Source organism: Capricornis sumatraensis, chromosome 6, assembly GCF_032405125.1.
Source record: "Capricornis sumatraensis isolate serow.1 chromosome 6, serow.2, whole genome shotgun sequence".
NCBI lineage: Eukaryota > Metazoa > Chordata > Mammalia > Artiodactyla > Bovidae > Capricornis > Capricornis sumatraensis.
The window spans coordinates 83,956,867-83,977,152 of record NC_091074.1 but is presented as its reverse complement, the minus strand read 5'-3'; the positions used below and the strand labels follow the sequence as shown (position 1 = coordinate 83,977,152).

General features: G+C 42.6%; 1 protein-coding gene across 2 annotated transcripts; it reads left to right on the top strand.

Annotated features, from left to right (window-relative positions):
* Nucleotides 1–3,078: 3,078 nt before the first annotated feature.
* APTX (aprataxin) lies at nt 3,079–18,908 on the top strand. Of its 2 annotated transcripts, none has more exons than XM_068974332.1 (8): nt 3,079–3,132; nt 9,052–9,188; nt 10,506–10,552; nt 10,787–11,089; nt 11,693–11,752; nt 12,555–12,781; nt 17,729–17,832; nt 18,709–18,908. In XM_068974332.1, exons 2-8 carry the CDS (start codon nt 9,056–9,058, stop codon nt 18,861–18,863), a joined length of 1,029 nt encoding a protein of 342 aa, XP_068830433.1. In that variant the 5' UTR covers nt 3,079–3,132; nt 9,052–9,055; the 3' UTR covers nt 18,864–18,908. The 2 variants fall into 2 exon arrangements, with proteins under 2 accessions (XP_068830433.1, XP_068830434.1); XM_068974333.1 differs by lacking the exon at nt 3,079–3,132 and adding an exon at nt 3,642–3,652.
* Nucleotides 18,909–20,286: the final 1,378 nt, after the last annotated feature.

Below are 20,286 nucleotides of genomic sequence, written 5' to 3'. Positions count from 1 at the left end.
ACATCACTGATCACTAGAGAAATGCAAAATCAAAGCCATAGTGAGTTATTACCTCCCCTCACATCCAAAAACCCAAATCAGAAAATACAAGCATTGGCAAGAATGTGGAGAAATTGGAAACCTTGTGCTCTGTTGGTGGGAATGCAAAATGGTGCAGCCACTATGGAAAACAGGTGGTTCCTTAAAATATTAAAAACAGAATTATGAGTCCGCAGTCCCACTTTTGGGTATATAGCCAAAAGATCTAAAGGCAGGATCTCAAAGAGATATTTGTGTAAGATGTTTATAGCAGCGTTATTCCTGATAGCCAAAAGGTGGAAGCAGAGGAATAGTGTAGTGTATGCATGCAATGGAATGGTTTTTAGCCTTGAAATGAAGTTTTGACACAAGTGAATTAACTTTGAGAACATTATGCTAAGAAGTAAGCCAGTCACAAAAAGACAAATACTGTATGATTTCACTTATATGAAGTATGTGGAGTAGTCAGACTCATGGAAACTGAAAGCAGAATGGTGGCTTCCAGGGGCAGGGGTAGGAGGAACTAGGGAGTTGTTTGAATTCCGTTTTTGCAAGATTAAAAAGTTCTAGAAATAGATTTCATTACAATGTGAATGTTCTTTTAAAAAAAATTTTTTTTTGGCTGCACCATGCAACTCGTGGAATCTTAGTTTCCCAACTTGCGTTCCCCGCATTGCAAGCTCAGAGTCTTATTCACTGGACCACGAGGGGCAGATTAAGGATATTCTTAACACTACTGAACTGTATACTACTTAAAAGTGGTTAAGGGTGAGTTTTATGTTATTTGTATTTTACCACAAGTAAAAATCGAAAAAAATTTTATAAAAAAAGAAAAAAACCTCAAAGCCTTGAGCATACTAACAAAACACACTTATCATGGGTTATGGCATGCTGTAGTCCATGGAGTCACAGAGTCGGACACAACTGAGTGACTGAAGTGATGGTTTGACGCTTTTGCCTTCCATCAGTGAATTTCGAATTTAAGCACCTATTAGGAAAACCTGCTGGACTTGTTAAACATATTGCTGGGCCCTGCCAGCAGTTTCTAAGTCAGTAAGCCTAGTGTGAGAACTGAATTTGCATTTCTAATAAGTTCCTAAGTGTTTTGAGGCTACTGCTGTTGATCCAATGATTACACTTTTAGGGCTATTGCATTAGATAATCTGGAGTGGGTTGCCATGCCTTTCTCCAGGGGATCTTCCCTACCCAGGGATCCAACCATCTCCTGCATTGGCAGGCTGGTTCTTTATCACTAGTGCCACCTGGGAAGCCCAGCACACACGCAGCACACGCATTAGGTAATACCACAGGCTTATTCGCTATTAATTTTCTATATATGTGTTTGTGTTAAATCTTTGGTTCTGGATTCCTTGAAAATTTTAAGTGCCCCCCCTCAATACCCTTAAGCTGTGCATTTCCTGGGCCAGTAATATGCTATAGAGAAAGGGCTAGACCTAATAGGTTGGACATTTTTGCACAATATATGTTGAATGACCAATTAGAATAATTCAATCCAATTTTGAATGCCAGACACACATAGGCAGGTCAGATATTTATAGAAGCAGAGGCTAAGAGAAGCTTAATTCTGTGTGTGAGTGTGGTGCTCAGTCATGCCCAACTCTTTTCTACCCCAAGGGCTATAGCCCGCCAGGCTCCTCTGTCCATGGGATTTTCCAAGCAAGATTACTGGAGTGGGTTGCCATTTCCTTCTCCAGGGGATCTTCCCAACCAGGGATCAAAATTGCGTCTTCTGCGTTGGCGGACAGATTCTTTACCACTGTGATGCTTGGAAAGTGCTTAATTCTGAGGGAAAAACAAGACTGGTCGGGTCACCACAACAGCCTCTCTTTACCTGGGACAGTGTGAACCACATTCCACTGCCATGAGGCCTGTGCAGCCATGGAGCTGCTCCTTGTGCTCCCGCACTTCCTGGTGTGACCTTAATATAAACCTGCATCTTTTCTGCCAACAAGGGCAGCTCTCCCTTGTTTCCTGGAAGATCCTCCTATTCTGTTTTGATAGCTGATATCTTCATCCTACGTCTCCCGCCTTGTGGACAGATGCTTTACTGTCTGAGTCACTAGGGAAGTCCTAAATCTCTATGTAAGGAAACGATATTAGAAAAGAGATACAGTTTTTCCATCTGCCAGAATGCCTTGGAATTCTTGCAGTTCATGACTTAGGGAACATCCTGGAACTGTCATAAAAATCAGTAAACATCTCATTCCAACATCCTGCTATTCTCCTCCCTGACAGCCCCTCAGCCAGTTCATTCAGTGAAGACAGCATTAAAAAAATCTTAGGTTTTTCCACTTCTGGCCCCTTCAGACCTTTCTCACTCAGAAAAAGAGAAAGCCGATTGTAGCTTCGAAAGCGTGCGGGAAAACAATGCCACAAGCAGGTACTGTCTACAGCGGAAACGGTGGCTTTAAAAGTAGTGAGCTTTTCCTTATTGCTGCTGCTGCTGCTGCTGAGTCGCTTCAGTCGTGTCCGACTCTGTGCGACCCCATAGACGGCAGCCCACCAGGCTCCCCCGTCCCTGAGATTCTCCAGGCAAGAATACTGGAGTGGGTTGCCATTTCCTTCGCCAATGCATGAAAGTGAAAAGTGAAAGTGAAGTCGCTCAGTCATCTCTGACTCTTAGCAACCCCATGGACTGCAGCCTACCAGGCTCCTCCGTCCATGGATTTTCCAGGCAAGAGTACTGGAGTGGGGTGCCATTGCTTTCTCCGGAGCTTTTCCCTATGAAGGGAAAGGGAAAATCAAGATGCTGCATGGCTGCCTAGAAGCGGCCACCGAGAGGATAGCTGCCTGAAGTGTCTCCCAATTCAGAGATTAAGAGGTGGTGACTGGGGAGCGGCTCTCGGATAGAGGGGAACTGAGAGAACTCGTCGTTTTTTGGTTAACTGCCAGGAACCAAACTTGGACTTTTGCCCAGTTCGGAACCAAATGCGGCGGGCCCTTCCCCATCCGGGCATCTAGCGAGATCCTCAGTCAGTCTTCCGACAGGCACTGGAAACGTCACAGGTTGCGCTCCAGTTTGTCTTGCAACGTCATCCCTCAGCGCCGGAAGTGAAGAAGTAACGTGAGCTTGTTGGCCTCAGCCGTCTGGAGGTAAGGCGGTTGTCGGCCTACCTCGTCTCCTGCCGTATTGAGAGCCGTGAGTGTGGGCTTCGAGTCCGCCTCTACCCCAGAGTAATGTTCCCTGAATAACGCTCTCACGGCTCTTTCCCGGCAGGCAAGCAGGCGTTGCTCCATCCTCGGGCTCTAAGGCCCAGGGCTGCCCATTTCCCTCCTGCCGTGTTTCAGCGGCTGGCGGCGCTCGTGTTGGTCTCCACTGCACTTCGCGTTGCTTCACCTATGCGCCTGACACCTGAACCTAGCTTAGTCAGAGCACAAGCAGAAAAAAGATTAGAGAGTGGGCACTGTCTGACCCAAGGAGGCTTCGCAGCCTGTCAGGAGGGACTTTGTTTTCTCCAGAAACGCTCCTTGAGAAGAATTTGAGGGCCTTTCACAGCATCCACAGCTGGCCTTGTAGGAAGACCAGAAGAATCAAGCCTTTTCTCATGCAGACCAATGATAGCGGTTCAACAAATCAAGGCTATAATTTCCATGTGGAATTAATGTGGTCCAGGTTTGGAGCCTTTTGAGAATTTGATATATATCGGGAGCCATTAGAACACTGAGGACAGGACTACTCTGTTCAGGGAGACAGAACATTTGTGCCCTGTCACCTTCGCTGCAAGCAGTGTTGTCGGATGATCTTTTAACATTTCCTTATAGCGCCTATTCTTCACTATTAACGAGAGTGGTAATGATGTTGAATGCTGGTTTTTTGCCAGATGCTGAACTTCTTACATCTTAATTTAGCCCTTGTGACAACAGTGTGGTGTAGAGCCATAATTAATATCGTTTTCCAGCTGAAAAAATGAAGTCTTAGTTTAAATAACTGGCCTCAAATTATGCAGTGAGTAGTGGTGGAGGGAAGATTTGAACGTGAGTAGTTGGATTTCAGAGGTCTGGATGTTGTCCACTAATTTATGTTGATTGCCTTCAGCTGATTCTCAACTGCCCAGACACCTTACTTTGTTGTTATCTGCTATTTTAGGGAGAAAATTGAGTTCATCCGATGTGCTTTCCCTCAAATTTCTACCCTTGCTTTCTTTTCATACACTCATCAAAGTTGATACCACCTATCTATACCTTTCCTTCAATATCAGAGGATGATCTGTCTCTTGATCAAAACATATTTCTTTACCTTTGCTTCTGACCTTTCTTTTATATTTTCACCTATGAAACCTGGCTTTCATTTGTCTTTTCTTCCCTTGTCTAGGTCCCAGTCATGTATAAACAAGGTCAGGTTACTCAGATCCCTGCTCCTTATCCCCCAAACCAGAAAGAAAGAGTTCCTGGTGATCCATCTTTCTTTAGCTCACATACAGTAACTCTCTTCTCCTTATCCAGACTTTTTAAAGAGTATTGTAAATTCTGTATCCAATTCCTCACCTCTCATTCCTTTCTGCGGTCTAGCTTTCAGATCTATTATTCGCTTAAAATTTTATACAGTAGTCACTAGTGACATTATCAAACCAAATATACATTCTTTAATCATTATGCTTCGCTAGTGGCTCAGACGCTAAAGAATCTGCCTGCAGTGCAGGAAACCAGGGTTCGATCACTGGGTTGGAAAGATCCCCTGGAGAAGGGAATGGCAACCCATTTCAGTATTCTTGCTTGGAGAATTCCATGGATAGAGGAGGCTGGTGGGTCACAGTAGGGTCACAAAGAGTCGAACATGACTGAGCGACTAACACTTCCGATCGTTACTGGATCCTTTTGCTGCAAACGTGGTGATACTTTTTACTCTTTACTCCTTTGCTTTTCACGACAGTACACTAAGCTGATTTATTCAACAAACATTTATTGTGATATACAGATGAACATGTCAAAGTGCCTCCTTCCCTTGAAGAGCTTACATTTTAGCTTTTTTCCCCCCGAGTGCTTCCCTCACCAGTAATTTCTCCTGTGGAGAGTCTTCCCTCCTTGTCTAAAATGTTGGGTGTTTCCAAGGCTTGTGACTTTGGCCCACTGTTCTTTTTATGCTGTACACAATTCTTGAATGAGCACGTCAACTAGCATGGCTTTAACTCCTTCCTGTATGCTCCCAAATTAAAGTGTCAGCTTAGACCTCTGCTGAGTTTCATTCTCACCTCTGGCTACCCTGCTGGATACCTCTGCTTGCTAGTCCCACAGACTGTTCAAATATTGTCTTCTCTGTACTTAATCTTAGCACATCCATCACTGTCTTGTTGATTTTACCCTCTAAGTATTTCTTATATCTGTGTTCTTTTTTTGTCGGTATTAATGTCTTACTTTGAACCTTCTTTCGCCTGAAATATGATGGCCTTCTAACTGGTTTCCCTGTCTCTAGATCAATTCCCTGCATAACTATTCTTTACACTACCTACCATCCTGCCCCAAATGATCCTTGAAAACAAATCTGAGTCAAAGTCCTGCTTAATAATATTTAAAGATCTGTCGTTTCATTCACCCTATCTTTTCTTTCATTAAGCAAATATTTATTGTTTATTAAATTGCAAAATCCATTAGAGCTTCTAAAGTTTGAGCTTCTCAGCTCATCACCCAGGGCTTTGCTTCATCTGGACCTGCCTGCATTTCCAGCCTCTTATTGACCTCATACTTTAGGTTGCAGCAACCCTGAACTGCTTCTTCATGCGTGTGCCCTGTCCTGTTCTTTTGACTGGAATCTTCTCTTCGATTCCTTCCTCCACTTCCTGCTCCTCAGCTAATTAGGCTGCTCACTTTCACCTAACTAACCAGTTCATATATAAGTCTCAATTTAGGCCCATCTCTTATAGGAAACCTTCCTTGACACCTTTCTCCAAGGCTAGGTTGGTATTCCAGCTTTGTGCTCCCACAACACCTTTTGCATGCTGCTGCTGCTGCTAAGTTGCTTCAGTCATGTCTGACTCTGTACGACCCCATAGATGGCAGCCCACCAGGCTCCCCTGTCCCTGGGATTCTCCAGGCAAGAACACTGGAGTGGGTTGCCATTTCCTTCTCCAATGCATGAAAGTGAAAGTGAAGACGCTCAGTCATGTCCAACTCTTAGCGACCCCATGGACTGCAGCCTACCAGGCTCCTCCGTCCATGGGATTTTCCAGGCAAGAGTACTGGAGTGGTTTGCCATTGCCTTCTCTGACCCTTTGCATGGACCAGTCATTATACTTTTCACATTTGTTGCATTTGTTTTTGAATCTCTGTCCTCCACAAGACTCTGAGCATCTCGAAGGCAGGTATGATGTATTATACCTGCATCATACAGTATGATGAGGCTTTTGCTGTCATAGAGCTGGCAGTTTATGGGGTTTTACTGGATGGGTTATATTGACAGTTCAGGAACAGCCATCTTTCTGTGCTCCCCATATTCTAAAATACTTCATTCCTAGAAGTTGGAACTGTAGGCTGAAATGGACCAAGATACTGCTTAAGGTTAGTTATATAAGCATTGTGTCGTCACTGCTTCAGCCTCTCAAGGAGTAGTAAATGGGAGCATTATAACGTCAGAACTTTAGGGAGACTGAAGCACCTGAGTGTGTGTGTGTAGGGCAGGAGGAGGAGTTCCTCTTATCCTGCAAAAGTCAGCCGTGCTCTCCGCTGCCCGTTGGATTCCCTCCTGTCCTTGCTCTTCAGGTATTCTCTCTCCAGGCTCCTTTTATTATTCCTGCGAGTCGTCAGTCACCACATGACTTATTTCCCAATGCTTAATGAAAACATGCTTCATTGTTCATTCTTCAGTTTTCATCAAGTGCAAACAGATCCCTCTGAGCACATAGCATTTAAAAGTGGGGTTTGCCTGTAGCACCATCATCACTTGATGCTCTGGGTGAAGGATTTTAGATTTACAGCTGACTCTTCATGCTCACGCATCAGCTTCTTCACAGAGGAGCTGCCTCTTAGACCTAACACTGGCCCACATTATATTTACAGCCTCCTGATGATCGCTGACTCTACATTTCTCCACTCCAGCCTGCCTACACAGTGTCATTTCACCTTGCTGTGCAACTCAGACCCTGGCGGTGGTCTCCTATGGATTGTTAAATCTCATGGCCTAGTTACTGTTCTTTCAACACCTTTGCCTTTTTTGGTGATTCTCTGGGGCAGTTCCTCTGGGTCAACCAACTAAGGTCTGCTGCTCACCCCTCACCCGTGGCTTGTCACTATTGAAATCTGTACTGTCACTTGTACTTTTTGAAATGGAATGTCCACTCCCCCTCCTTTTCTTCCTTGTTGGTCCCCTTGGCTCTTGACCTTTTCAACTGCACAGTTTCCGAAGCCTTCCCTGACTGATCCAGTTTCTGTGACTGCATGTCCTCAGCCCTCATTTGCTCACTCTGACTCGCATTATCCTATCTTTGTAAATAGTAATGAAACTCCAATGTTTAAAAATATGGTTTCTTTTCCCTTCCCTTTGGATACAAAGCTTGTGCAGAGGGGCTGATTAAGTGCTGCTTTGCCTGCAAGAGGCATTTTTCGGATAGAGGACATTAGAGGCTTGAGCACTGGTAAGCTTCTGGAACTGAGGGAAGCGTCCCAGAGATCTAGTCCTGTCCCTCTCAGTTCTGTGCTCTGCCTCCCTGGGTGATCTCATCCTCTTCTTTCATCCTAAGTTCTATGACATATTGATGTCTCGCAAATACATACGTTCAATTAAAGGCAAATATTTCCTTTCTGTGTCAGAGCTGGTCATAATTACAGCTTTAACAACCTTTGCTTTTATAAGCCTCTCATTCTTTCTCTTCCTTGAAACACTTTCAGGTTTACTTGAAACTATGTCTCCCGAATTGCAATTCCTGACTCCAAATAAAACACTTGGTAGTCTCAAAAAAAAGTTATCCCCCAAGTCCTGTCCCCTCTTTGAGCTTTATACTGTATATCCCAGCAGGACTCTAGCATCTTCCACAGACAACTTAATCTAACTGTGTTTCAATCTGAAATCATCCTTTCTTCACTTATCTTTTAACTCCAAATTAGGTCTTCTGTGTATTCCTCATTTTGGTTAATGAATATTTCCAAATTAAACATCTTGGTTGGTGTCTCCCTTGTTATTCCCAAGTGCAGTCAGGAGTAAGTCACCTTCACAGTTTTTCCTGGCTTTTTCCTCGTCATCCTCTTTGTTTAGGCCTCTTCCCTCTCCCAGATTTCTTCTCTTCCTCTTCTACTGATAACTCTGTGTGACCATGAAAGTTCTTTTACAAAAGTATCAGCACCTATAGTAGTGTCAGTGCAAGTTGTGTATTGAATAAAGGTGCTGTAATCACACTTTAGCAATAGTAGGTTTGTATATTTATTATGACAATCTTCTGGCAGATGGCAGTACAATGTATTGTTCCAACATCCGTATGTTATGACAGTTAAGGACTAGAAACCTTGATGCCTGTGGAGAACATCCTCTGTTCTTATGTCCTCAGTTCTCTGTCAGGCAAACTGCTTGTCCTTTAAAACCAAGTGTAAATATACCTTCCTCATGAAGCCTTTTTTTGATACTCCCTACAGGAGTCAGTCATTCCTTTCCAAGGGCTAAGGCCATATGGCTACTTCCTTATAGTAGGCATTGCATTATGTTGTAATAATTGGTATATGAGTCTGCCCCATTGTACTCTAGGTTCCTGAAGGATAGGGACAGTGTTTCATCATTCTTTAATCCTCAGCAGGTAGCTTAATGTCCAGCATGTAGAGTATATCAATAAACATAACAAATATTTGATTGCATAACATGATTCAGGCACAGAAGTAAATATTTTACCCACTTTATCTTCTTTAATCCTCACGACACCTTCATGAGTCCTGTTATTATCACATTTTATAGGTGAGGAAATTCAGACTAGGGAGGTGAAGCCACTTGCCTCGAGAATGAGCAGCTGGTAAATGGAATATGTGGCGGTGCTGGGGTGTGGCCCTGGAGGACATGTACTAGTTTTTCCAGGGCTTCTCTTGTGTTTTGTCACTCAGAATAATGATGCGGGTGTGCTGGTTGGTGAGACAGGACAACCGGCACCAGCGAATCAAACTTCCACATTTGGAAACAGTCATGGTTGGGCGCAGCCCAGAGACCAAAATCGCCGACAAGAAGTGTTCTCGACAGCAAGGTAATTGGTCACAGGATTGTGGAGATTATCGTGTTTGGTTCCTTCAGATAGTGATAATCAAAGGTGCACTTTTCCTGAATGCTACTGATGAAAACCTTTTCTGTGCCAAATCAAAACTCAGCAACTGAGCTCTTTTGGCTGATGACAGGGCTCTGTGCACTCCTGATTCCATCCTCTGAAAGTGGGTTCATATTCAGTGTTGGGAGCAGGCAGGTTCCATCCTGTACTATGGGGTGGTGGAGCTGAGTCCTTGCTCCGCTTTGCCCAGGGACGTTCCTCGTTGGGCAGGAAGACAGCTGAATTCTGGGATTTCCAGGTTGAAACCATGTCTGAGAAGTGATGGTTTCATCCTTTACACTTTGCTATACACAGAGGGAGCTATCTTTAAAAGAGGATGGCACCTGGCTCTTGGAATGTCTTTTCTGGAATTTAATGAAAGTCCTTAGGAAGAATCTTTACCGTGTCCCTCATTCTTTTTTTTTTAACCTGTAGACTCCAGACGTGCTCACTGCTACCAGGTCTCCCCCTGCAGTGTGTTCCCCATGACAGGGATTCTTGAGACTTGGAGCCTGCAGCAGTGATTCTAGTTTTCCCCACATGTTAATATAAACGGGCAACAGATACCGCTTCTTGCTCTTTGTCCCCCTCGTCACAACAGCAGCTGTAGGGGTGTGTACGTCAGCCCATCCGCTGCCTGTCCTCCCTGGAGAGAAGCTAGGATGTCTCTCCTTTGCTCCCTGTCTCTTGCCAGAATTTTTTTGTTCACGTATCTGAACCCAAATGTTTGGTGTTACTTCTTCCCACACATGCTCAGACTGTTCTGTCCCAGCAGTCCTCTTTCTAGAATAGTCTCTGCAGTCCTCCTACCCAAGGCCAGCTGAACTTCAGTTTCCCAGGAATGTATTGTTTACCTCTTTCTCTGTTGAAGGTTTCTGATTGTGTCATGTAATAGGAGAAGTCTGATTTGATCCTGAGCTATAAGAGCTTGTGAGGAAATTGGGTTCCATTCCCTGATTTCAGAGCCCATGACCCTGAGTGGGTCAAGGGCTCTGAATTAGGGAGACTTGTGAGGATTCAGTGACTCTACCTTATAGAGATACTAGCAGTGCTTGAGGGAGCATGTACACTTTTGGGTACTGTATGGAAGGACCTGGAGCCCTAGTCCCCTGAATAATGAATGATTTTGCTTATGGGTCTTTGAGGAAACCTTTGTCACATTGCTTCCTAGAGGGAGGCTTCATTGTCTTGTAGGGATAATAGGAGCAAGTTTCTGGTTCTTCATGGCATTTGGGTTTACCTTTTTTCAATCTCTTTCAGTACAGTTGAAAGCAGAGTGTAACAAAGGATATGTCAAGGTAAAGCAGGTATGTCTATTTGTATCTTGGATTTCCATGTTCTACTTGATGATTGTCTTACTCTGTTCACTTTAGTGTGTCTGTGCCAGCCAATAAAGGCTCCTTGGTCACGTGTGGAAGTGACAGAATTACAGAAGTGAATATTAAGCATAGTACTGGGCATGTAGCAAGTGGTGAACATAGGAGTAGCTGTATTACTAATGATGTTACTGCTATTATAATTATTTTCTGATTATTCCATAGGTAGGGGTCAATCCCACCAGCATTGACTCAGTCATAATTGGGAAGGACCAGGAGGTGAAGCTGCAGCCTGGCCAGGTCCTCTACCTGGTGAATGAACTTTATCCATATATTATAGAGTTTGAGGAAGAGGCAAAGAGTCCTGGCCTGGGGACACACAGGAAGAGAAAGAGGTCAGGCAATAGTGATCCTACAGAAAGGGGTGCTTCCCCGGAAGCTGAGCCCAGCACAGGACTGGAACCTGGGAGCAACCCTTGCCAGCGCTCTGTGCCTCCAAAGAAGGAGAAAGATGCATCCGCCAAAAAGGTGAGGGAAGAGGGCTGGATAGGTGGCATGGAGAGTACATAAAATGTAATGTTGCTTAATTGTTTTGTACGCAGTCAAGCCCAGACACGCGTGAAGGATTATTATGATGAGAGAGTCACTTGTTTATGTCACCAGTCACTGGGATGAATATCCCTTTGTGTACTTTTCTCTTGAATTCCTGAAGTAAGCCACTTGAAGGTAGGGTGATAATGGCAGTGTGCTTCACATTGAGCTACTAAAATAGGTCAGTCATCTGTCTCTCTATACAAGGTTAACATTGCAACACTGTTCATAGATCCCGTGATTCACATCCTGATGTCAAAGTGGAAACTTAGGCTGTAGATGAAGTGGAAGAGGGGAAAGAAGATGCAATTCACTCTGGTGTGTCCAGCTTCTGTCTAGACATGCAGCTCTGAATATGGGAAGAGAATGGGAATAGCTTATGGTTTATAAAGGAAAAGACTGAAGTAAAGAGATTAATTTAATTCTTAAAGACTGACCTATTTCCAAGTTTGGTTGGACTTTGCTGACATCCAGTGTTAACTAATGCCAAATTTAGCCATCTTGTTTGCAGTTTACACTGTCTTTTTTTGTTTGTTTTAGGAATCCTTGGGCCACTGGAGTCAAGGCTTGAAGATTTCTATGGAGGACCCCAAAATGCAGGTCAGAATAAAATTTTGGCATCAAAATACTTTTCACATTGTAAATGATCACTCCACAGAGGTCATAGCTATAAATGAAATCAAAGGAGATCAGTCCTTCTGAATGAGATTTGTTTTATTAGGCTATTTTGTGAGATCAAGTGGCTTTTCTCATTGTTACAACTGGAATTCTTTAGAGAGAAAGCTAAGCTTTTCAAATGAGTATCTTCTCTGCATTGTTCCTCCTAAACTTCTGGGCACTATTATGGTATGTTGTGTTAAACTTAGTGTGGTCCCTTTCGACAAAGTGTCAGTTACTGTGTGGTGACTGTAGTTATGGCTGCCCTGGGATTAATAGCCATCATCCTGGGAGGGGTCTGAGTTCTTAAATTACATCCTGGGATGACAGGGGGCAAGATCTGATAGGGCTTCTTGGAACACATGTGTGTGAGTCGTGTGGTCTGCTGGGCTAGAGTGAAGAAGAGTGCATTTGAATTCAGACCTGGGGGCTTTGCATCAGTTCCTCAGCAGCTGTTTTGCAGTGTGCCTCTTTTCTGTGCTCTGTGTGTTGTGGTGGCTGAAAACACAGACAGGAGTCGGCTAGGTCTGTGTTGGCATTCTAGACTTCCCACTTGGTGACTATGTGACCTGGCACATGACACAGCTTATCTGAGTCTCTGTGCTCTCATCTGTCAACATTGGGATCCTAAGACCCTCTTCACAGGATCGTGGCAGGAATTAAGTACGTTAGTGAACCTGACCGTACTGGCATACACAAGATGTCCAATTGACGTCTGTTTCCTTCTCTTGTGCCCCTCTGCTAGGTTTACAAAGATGAGCAGGTGGTGGTGATAAAGGATAAATACCCCAAGGCTCGTTTCCACTGGCTGGTCTTACCTTGGGCCTCCATTTCCAGTCTGAAGGCTGTGACCAGAGAACATCTTGAGCTCCTCAGACACATGCACGCTGTTGGGGAAAAAGTGATTGCTGACTTCGCTGGGTCCAGCAAACTCCGCTTCCGATTGGGCTACCATGCCATTCCCAGCATGAGGTAAACCTTGTGGGGAGTGCTGGTGTGTTCTGTTTCCATCTCAGCGGACAAATGAATTCAGCCTGGGTCTGCTGAGTGTGCTGGTCACCCCGAGGTTCAGGGGATTGGGTGGGGTGTTTCCAAGGCAGGTGGGCTGAAACTTGAATGCTTTTGCCTGACTTGCTTGCGACCCTGGAGTTCCTACTTCTGCTTATAATTTGATAACAATACAGTTCTTTGTTCTTCTCAAAGGTAAACTCTGAGAGCCTAACTTACAAACCAGATGAAGCAGCTTTATTACCTTCAGTGAAGAACTGTCACCTGATGGTAATAAAGTGACTTTTATCAGATTTTTCAGAAGTATCAATAACCTCTAAATGATTAGGGACCATTGCTTTGAAGGAGACAAGCATCACTGACTTCTTTCATGACAGCTTAGATCTCAGATTTAAGATAAAATGAGGAAAAAAGTGTAGAGACTGTTATCCTTTGGTTCATACCTGGAAGGATTCAGAAAGGAATGATTGATACTTTTCAAAGAATGCAAGCAAGGCAGATCTCCAATTCTTTTGAGTTAAGCAACAAGATAAGATAACTAATGGAATTTCTGAGTTTTTATTTTGGGGTGTTTTTCTCGGGGTGGGGTGTAAAATATACATAATATAAAATTTACTATTTTAACAGTTCAGTTGCATTAAGTAAATTCACATTGTTGTGCAACCATCACCACCATCTATTTATAGAATTTTTTTTCATCTTCCTCATCTACCCTTCAGATCCCTTTCCCCCAGCCCCTGGCAACCACCATCCTACTTTCTGTTTTCATGAACTTGACTACCCTTCACTTTCACTTCAGGTACCTCATGTAAATGGAATTATATAGTATCCGTTGTTTTGTGGCTGGCTTGTTTCACTTAGGATAGTGTCATCAAGGTTCATCCATACTGTAATGTGTCAATTTCTTTTGTTTTATTTAACCACCCAACATTCCTTACATTTTATTAGGTGGATAATTGTGACTTAGGTTACTGGCCACTTTAACATATGAAATTTTTGTGCTACATTTTTTCCCCATCCATACTCTTTGTTTGAAATTGAGGCATAATTTACATCCAGTAAAATGCACAGTAAGATCTGTAGTTTAATCAGTCTTGACAAATGTATATGCCATGTAACTATGACTGTGATCAAGATAAAGAACACAGAACTTTTCAGTCGTCTCCCAGGAAGTTCTTTTGTGCTCCTTTTCCTTTAATCCACCCCTTAACCTCCAAGTGCTGTTCTCGTTTTTTTCGGCATAGATTAGTTTTGTCTGTTCCAGAATGTCGTATAAATGAAATCACACAATGTCTGCTCTTTTCCTGTCTGGCTTTTTTTGGTCAGTGTAATAGATTTTGAGATTCATGCATGTTGTTGTGTGTATCATGGATATACTTCATTTTTTTGTTCTTGTGTAAATACCTAGAAGTGAAATTGCTAGATCTCAGGGTGGAAATATGTTGTATCTCATTTAGAAAATATTCTTAAATTGTTAAAACCTTATTCACGACTATAGGGCATGATCCTATTCCCCTAGTGCTGCGTACCTCATGATGACAGCCCTTGACCACAGAACCTTTTTCACATAGCAGTTGTGCTGCTGCTGCTGCTGCTAAGTCGCTTCAGTTGTGTTCGACTCTGTGCAACCCCATAGACAGCAGCCCATGAGGCTCCCCCGTCCCTGGGATTCTCCAGGCAAGAACACTGGAGTGGGTTGCCATTTCCTTCTCCAATGCATAAAAGTGAAAGTGAAGTCGCTCATTCGTGTCCGACTCTTAGTGACCCCATGGACTGCGGCCCACCAGGCTCCTCCGTCCATGGGATTTTCCAGGCAAGAGTGCCGGAGTGGGGTGCCATTGCCTTCTCCGCAGTCGTGCTGTCCACACCCTTTTCATATAATGGATGCTAAGGAGAATGCTAAAGGCAAGAGCTGTGACTGGTGTGAGTGGGAAGCAAAATGAGCAGTAAGTTGTCAGGCACATATCCTTTTATGATCACTCTTAAGAAGTCTGAATAAGTTAAACCTAGGAAGGAAAAAGTAGCAAATATTTTCTATTGTAAAAGTAATATATTTTCAACTTAGAAAATATAAAATAAAGTATGAAGCAGAACAGAGATCTTCCATAATATCACCACTAATTAAACTCTAGACCTTATTCGAATTTCAGCCATTATTCTTTCCATTTTTTTTCTGCTCCAGGATCCCACATTGCATTTATTTGTTGTCTCACCTTAGTCTCTGTCATCTGTGACAGTTCCTCCTTCTGTTCTGGTTTTCATGACCTTGACACTTTTGATGAGGGCTGGCTAGTTGTTTTATGGGATGGCTCAATTATAGTTTGTTTGATGTTTTTTCATGATTAGATTGAGGTTTTTTTTTTTTTTTGCCAAAATACCCCAGAAATGATACTGTGTCTTCTCAGTACATCATATCAAGGAGTGCATGATGTTGATCGAGACAGTTTGTTGCTCCTGATGTTCACCTTGATCACTTTATTAAGGTGGTGTCTGCCAGGTTTTTCTACTCAAAGTTGCTATTTTTCCCTTGTAATTGATCAGTATCCTGGGGGGAGATGTTCTGAGATTATGCTACTAAGTTTTTTTCTCCTCAGACTTTTCGCCCAGTGATTTTAGCATCTACTTGGTGGATCTTGCCTGCAACAGTTATTATTGTAGTGTTTACTTCATGGTAACTTTATGTTTCCCTCATTCCTTCTAATTTATTAATCAGAATTTTCTGTGTGGAAGAGTTGTCCTTTCCCCCCATTATGTATTTATTCAATACATGTATGGACTGATGGATATTTATTTTATTATATAGGTTTTGATTTAATCTGTCTCTGTTTAGTTTCTTGCTCATATTGTTCCAGCCTTGATCATTGGAAATTCCTTTAGGTTGGTTCCTGTATCACTTTGACATGCCCCAAACATTTTTTGAGCACATCCTTTTTTTCTGGCCCCTTAACGTTTTGTAACAAGGTATTCTCTGCTTATCTTATATTTTTCCTGGCTCTGGAATGAACCACTTCTCCAAAGAGCCATAGTTTCTTTTATTGGAGAATGACATAAACCAAGACTAGATCATGAGGTTTCTATAGAGAGAAATGGTTGGTTCCAGAGTGTCTTTGCTTCTAGGTTCTCTCAGCAGATGGAACTAGGAAATAGATGCATGAATCCATGCCACACAGATACATACACCTCTCTATTTATTTCTCTGTTTACCTACCTACCTGTGCATGTGTATGAAAAATGTGAGTTCATGCTGATACTTCTGATCCAGTCCTGTTCCACAGGTTCATTCTTGTCTTCCCCTTTCCTTTTTTGTGATTTCTTTCTCCAGTAGTGAGAAATTTGGCTCTCATTAGCTACAGTTAATTCATTTATGTATTCATTCCCAGTTTAAACATTTGTTGCAGAATTGGTTATCCACACTCACGTGAGAAAGACATTTACTAGCTAGAGTACAGTATTTGTATAGCGTTCTTTTTATCTTTACAGAATCAAGTCAAGATACTGTTTTCCAAACTTAATTAGGTTAGTTATTTTCTTCTTGACCTCCTTCAGTGTGGTTCCCTTTTTATTTGTAATACAGTTAGGTTTATTTGTTACTGCTTGTATTCCATTTTAAATTCCCACAAGGTACTGGTTGGTTTTGATGATTTATTGGGGGAATGTGAAATATTACTGATTCTGAGTCAAAGCTTTACAGAAAGTCATCCTTCTTGGTTTAACAAGTCCTAGAGAGAACTGTTGGTTTTCTACCTCAAACCTGTTTTTCCCTTAAGCTTCTTCATCCCAGCAAGTGGCACCTCCCCAAACCCACATCTAATCCATTAATTGTTCCTGTTGGTTCTGTTCCAAAATATATTTAAAATTGGATTGCTTCTTGTCATCTCCACCTGTATAGCTCCTGTCTGAAACATGATTATTTTTGGTTTGAACTGCTGTGGCAGCCTCCTAACTTCTCTCTATATCCATCCTTACCCTTCCTACAGTCCTTTTCCACACAGTAGCCAGAGTAATCTTTTAAAGTATCAAGCAGATGATAGCACATGTGTGTGTGCCAAGTCACTTCAGTTGTGTCCGACTCTATGCAACCTTATGGACTGTAGCCTACCAGGCTCCTCTGTCCATGGGATTCTCCAGGCAAGAATACTGGAGTGAAAGATCCTCTAGGGGATCTTTCTGACCCAGGGGTTGAACCCACATCTCTTACATCTCCTGCCATTGGCAGGCGGGTTCTTTACTACTAGCACCACCTAGGAAGCCCAGATAATGGCACTCCCCTGGTTAAAATCCTTCAGTGGTTCCGCAGTATAATCTGAATAAAATTCAAACCCTCTGTCAACCTGTAAGACCCGTTATGATCCAGCTCCTCCCTAGCGCTTGCTCCTTGCTTCCAGCCACTCTGGCCGTTATTTTCTTTCTGCCACTCAGTTGCACCAAGCTCTTTTTCATACCGGGGCCTTCACACGTGGTCTCTCCACTCCCTGAAACTCTCTTTCAGATTTTTGCTTTCTCAGTTCAAATCTCTGCCTGGGAGAGGTTTTCTGTGAACGTCCTAGCTACTTGAAGAGACAGCTTCTACCCCCTCGGCACTCTATCCCATCTCCCTGTTTTGTTTTTTCTTAGCATTGTTGCAGTAACGTTTTGAATTTTCATTGTTTATTTGTTTATTTATTAATTATTTATCTCCCTTCATTACAGTGTACAAGTACATAGGCCTTTCCCATTTTGTTCACTGCTAAATTCCCGGTGCTAGAACAATGCTTGGCCCTAGTAGGTACTTCATGAGCCGTAAATATTCTTAAGTGAATAGATGAATGAATGGAGTTAAGTGGAAACACTGTCAGTATTTTGCATACTCTTCCTTTTAGTCATTGTGATTAAGCTAGCTTTGATGGTAAATCTTTGTTTCCTCTCAACTAGCCATGTACACCTCCATGTGATCAGCCAGGATTTTGATTCTCCTTGCCTTAAAAACAAAAAACACTGGAATTCTTTCAATACTGAATACTTCCTTGAATCACAAGGTAAACAATATTGTTTAATTTTTACATTTGCTTTAATTTCTCAGCTGTTCTTATACTTGATTCAGTTGTTTCCCTAAATAATAACTTGGCTTCGAAAACTCACATACAACTTTGTATGGCCTATACAGAGAATCCCATTAACAGAAACTGGATTATTTGGATTTTAGTAGGATTACCACTTTGCTGTGAGCAGCTTTCTTCGGGGACGTAGAATGCTGTTATGTCAGAGTCAGAAAAAATCAATGGGGGGCTTAAAAGGTTGTGCAGAGAATTATTGGAGTTCATGGATCTGAAAGCTCTAAACAGTTTTTTTTCTTTTGCCAGCAGCTGGGAGGAGCTTGGTGGCTGCCTTCTGTCAAGAGTGGCTACTTAATAGGGGAAGCCTGTCTATATGTAGAAAGGAAGAATTTTCCATTGTGTATACTGTGGAACTTAAGTATGCTGGAATGTTAATGATGACCATGGGCTAACTAGTGATAAAGCCCTGTGATAATAAGCCTTTGACATAGTAACATGGATTGCTTAGAATGTATCCTAAAGGAATATAATTATCTCAGAAATAGGTTGCTCAGGGAACTCCCTGGTGGTCTAGTGGTTAGACCTCCATGCTTTCACTGCTGAGGGCCCAGGTTCAGTCCCTGGTTGGGGAACTAAGATCTCACAAGCTGTGTGGTGCTGCCAAAATATCAAATAAACGAAACCCATTGCTCAGATTTAGAATCTGACCACGCGTATTTTCCCAACAGTTAATGTAACCTCAAGTTTACTCGATTTAAGGATACTTGGCATATTTGGAATCAGGTTTTCCTTTTTTAAAAAAAATTTTGTATCTTGGCTTTCCAGAGTAGCTGGACTCTGAACATTTTTCCCTTGCAGCTGTGATTGAGATGGTGCAAGAGGCTGGCAGAGTGACCGTCCGAGACGGGATGCCCGAGCTCCTGAAGCTGCCCCTCCGTTGTCACGAGTGCCAGCAGCTGCTGCCTTCCATCCCTCAGCTGAAGGAGCATCTCAGGAAGCACTGGTCCAAGTGATTCTGCGGCGCCTGACCTTCTGCAGCACGTGTACCTGATTGTTTAGAGCATATTCCTGGCACCTGTTCTGGATTGCATGTGAACTTTCATTTCTTGAATTAAAACATGTGTTTTTTCTTTTTTTACAAAGCTTGTTGTATTTCTGAGTGGCTACAATATTGCGTGACCTGAAATAGTTAAGGAATTAGGAATTTGGGTCTGTCATGGGTGTGTTCTTTGCTGAGGGTGGCAGGGATAGGCCTGGCCCACCATCTCCAGGAGTCACGTCAGGTCTGACTAATAGGGGGCAAGGCCTTGTTCAAACTGACCAAATGCAGGATACGGAACGAGAGAGCTGCTTATAAAGTCCTGTTCTTTACATTTATTCTCTCTCCTCAGAGGTAGGTGGTGCCATTTTATCAGACCAGACATAATGATTTCTTGTTTACCCCGAAGGCACTGATTGTTCTCTGATCCTAATCTGGTCTGTAATATTCTCTCTCTTTCCCTCTTTCACAGGGGAGACTTTATTTCTTCTGTCCCCATTCGTTCCTTTCCATCATCTAAATGCTGCTTTCTCAGGAAGCCTGTCTTATCAGTTCTTCACTCTGAGCAAACAGGCTGGTGACAAGGTACAGGGATGGAATTTTCTTCTAATGTCAGGAGTACTTGGATGGTAAGGAAATACTCATCAATATGTTTGTTCCATTTCAGCGGTCAAGTCTTCTTGGTTGGCCTGCTTGGATCTGTTGTCTGATTAGGTAATTGAAAACTATCAGTAATTCAGCTAATAGTCACAGTCAGTCAGTTCTGATGCACAAAAAAGTAGTTGTTGAATGAAAAAATTGCATAGAACCTCATGGTTTCACTTTTCCCTCAGAACAAATTTGGGTGGAACAGTTAGATTAAGTTGACTGTTGGTTAACATCAGAACTAAAGGTGAAGGGAAATCTAAAACATTATTTTTGATCAGTTATTGATCTGTTTGGTGATGTGACTTTTTTGCTCTTGTTTGTAAAACAACAACCACCACCCCCCCCCCCAAAAAAATCTTAACAATAACTTGTCTCTGAAGAGAGGAAAACATCAATCCATGAAGACCAGATTTGACCTTGGTTTCTTTCACAAATAAACAAGATGCCATAGTGGTTTTTTGGTGAGTATGAGTATAATTATAATTAATTGTAATTAATGATTACAGCAGCTAAGACTTGTCCAATTTCTTTGTTTCTGGTATTATGCTAAGTACCTTTATCCAAATCTTCTCATGGAGTTTAACTCTTGGGTAGGACCTATTGTTATGCCCCTTTAAAGGATGAAGATCTAAGTATCTATAAAAGATCCTGGGCTCCATGGTTGGTCTTGATTCTAGTGCACAGAACTCATTACATTCCTCCTCAACTGAACAGTAAAATGTAGTACTAACCAGCAGGTGTTATAGGCC

Coding starts and splice junctions, on each gene's coding strand:
- APTX (XM_068974333.1), top strand. Junction 10,553..10,786: donor GATATGTCAAGGTAAAGCAG/GTATGTCTATTT, acceptor ATTATTCCATAG/GTAGGGGTCAATCCCACCAG. Junction 12,782..17,728: donor CATGCCATTCCCAGCATGAG/GTAAACCTTGTG, acceptor CCTCTCAACTAG/CCATGTACACCTCCATGTGA.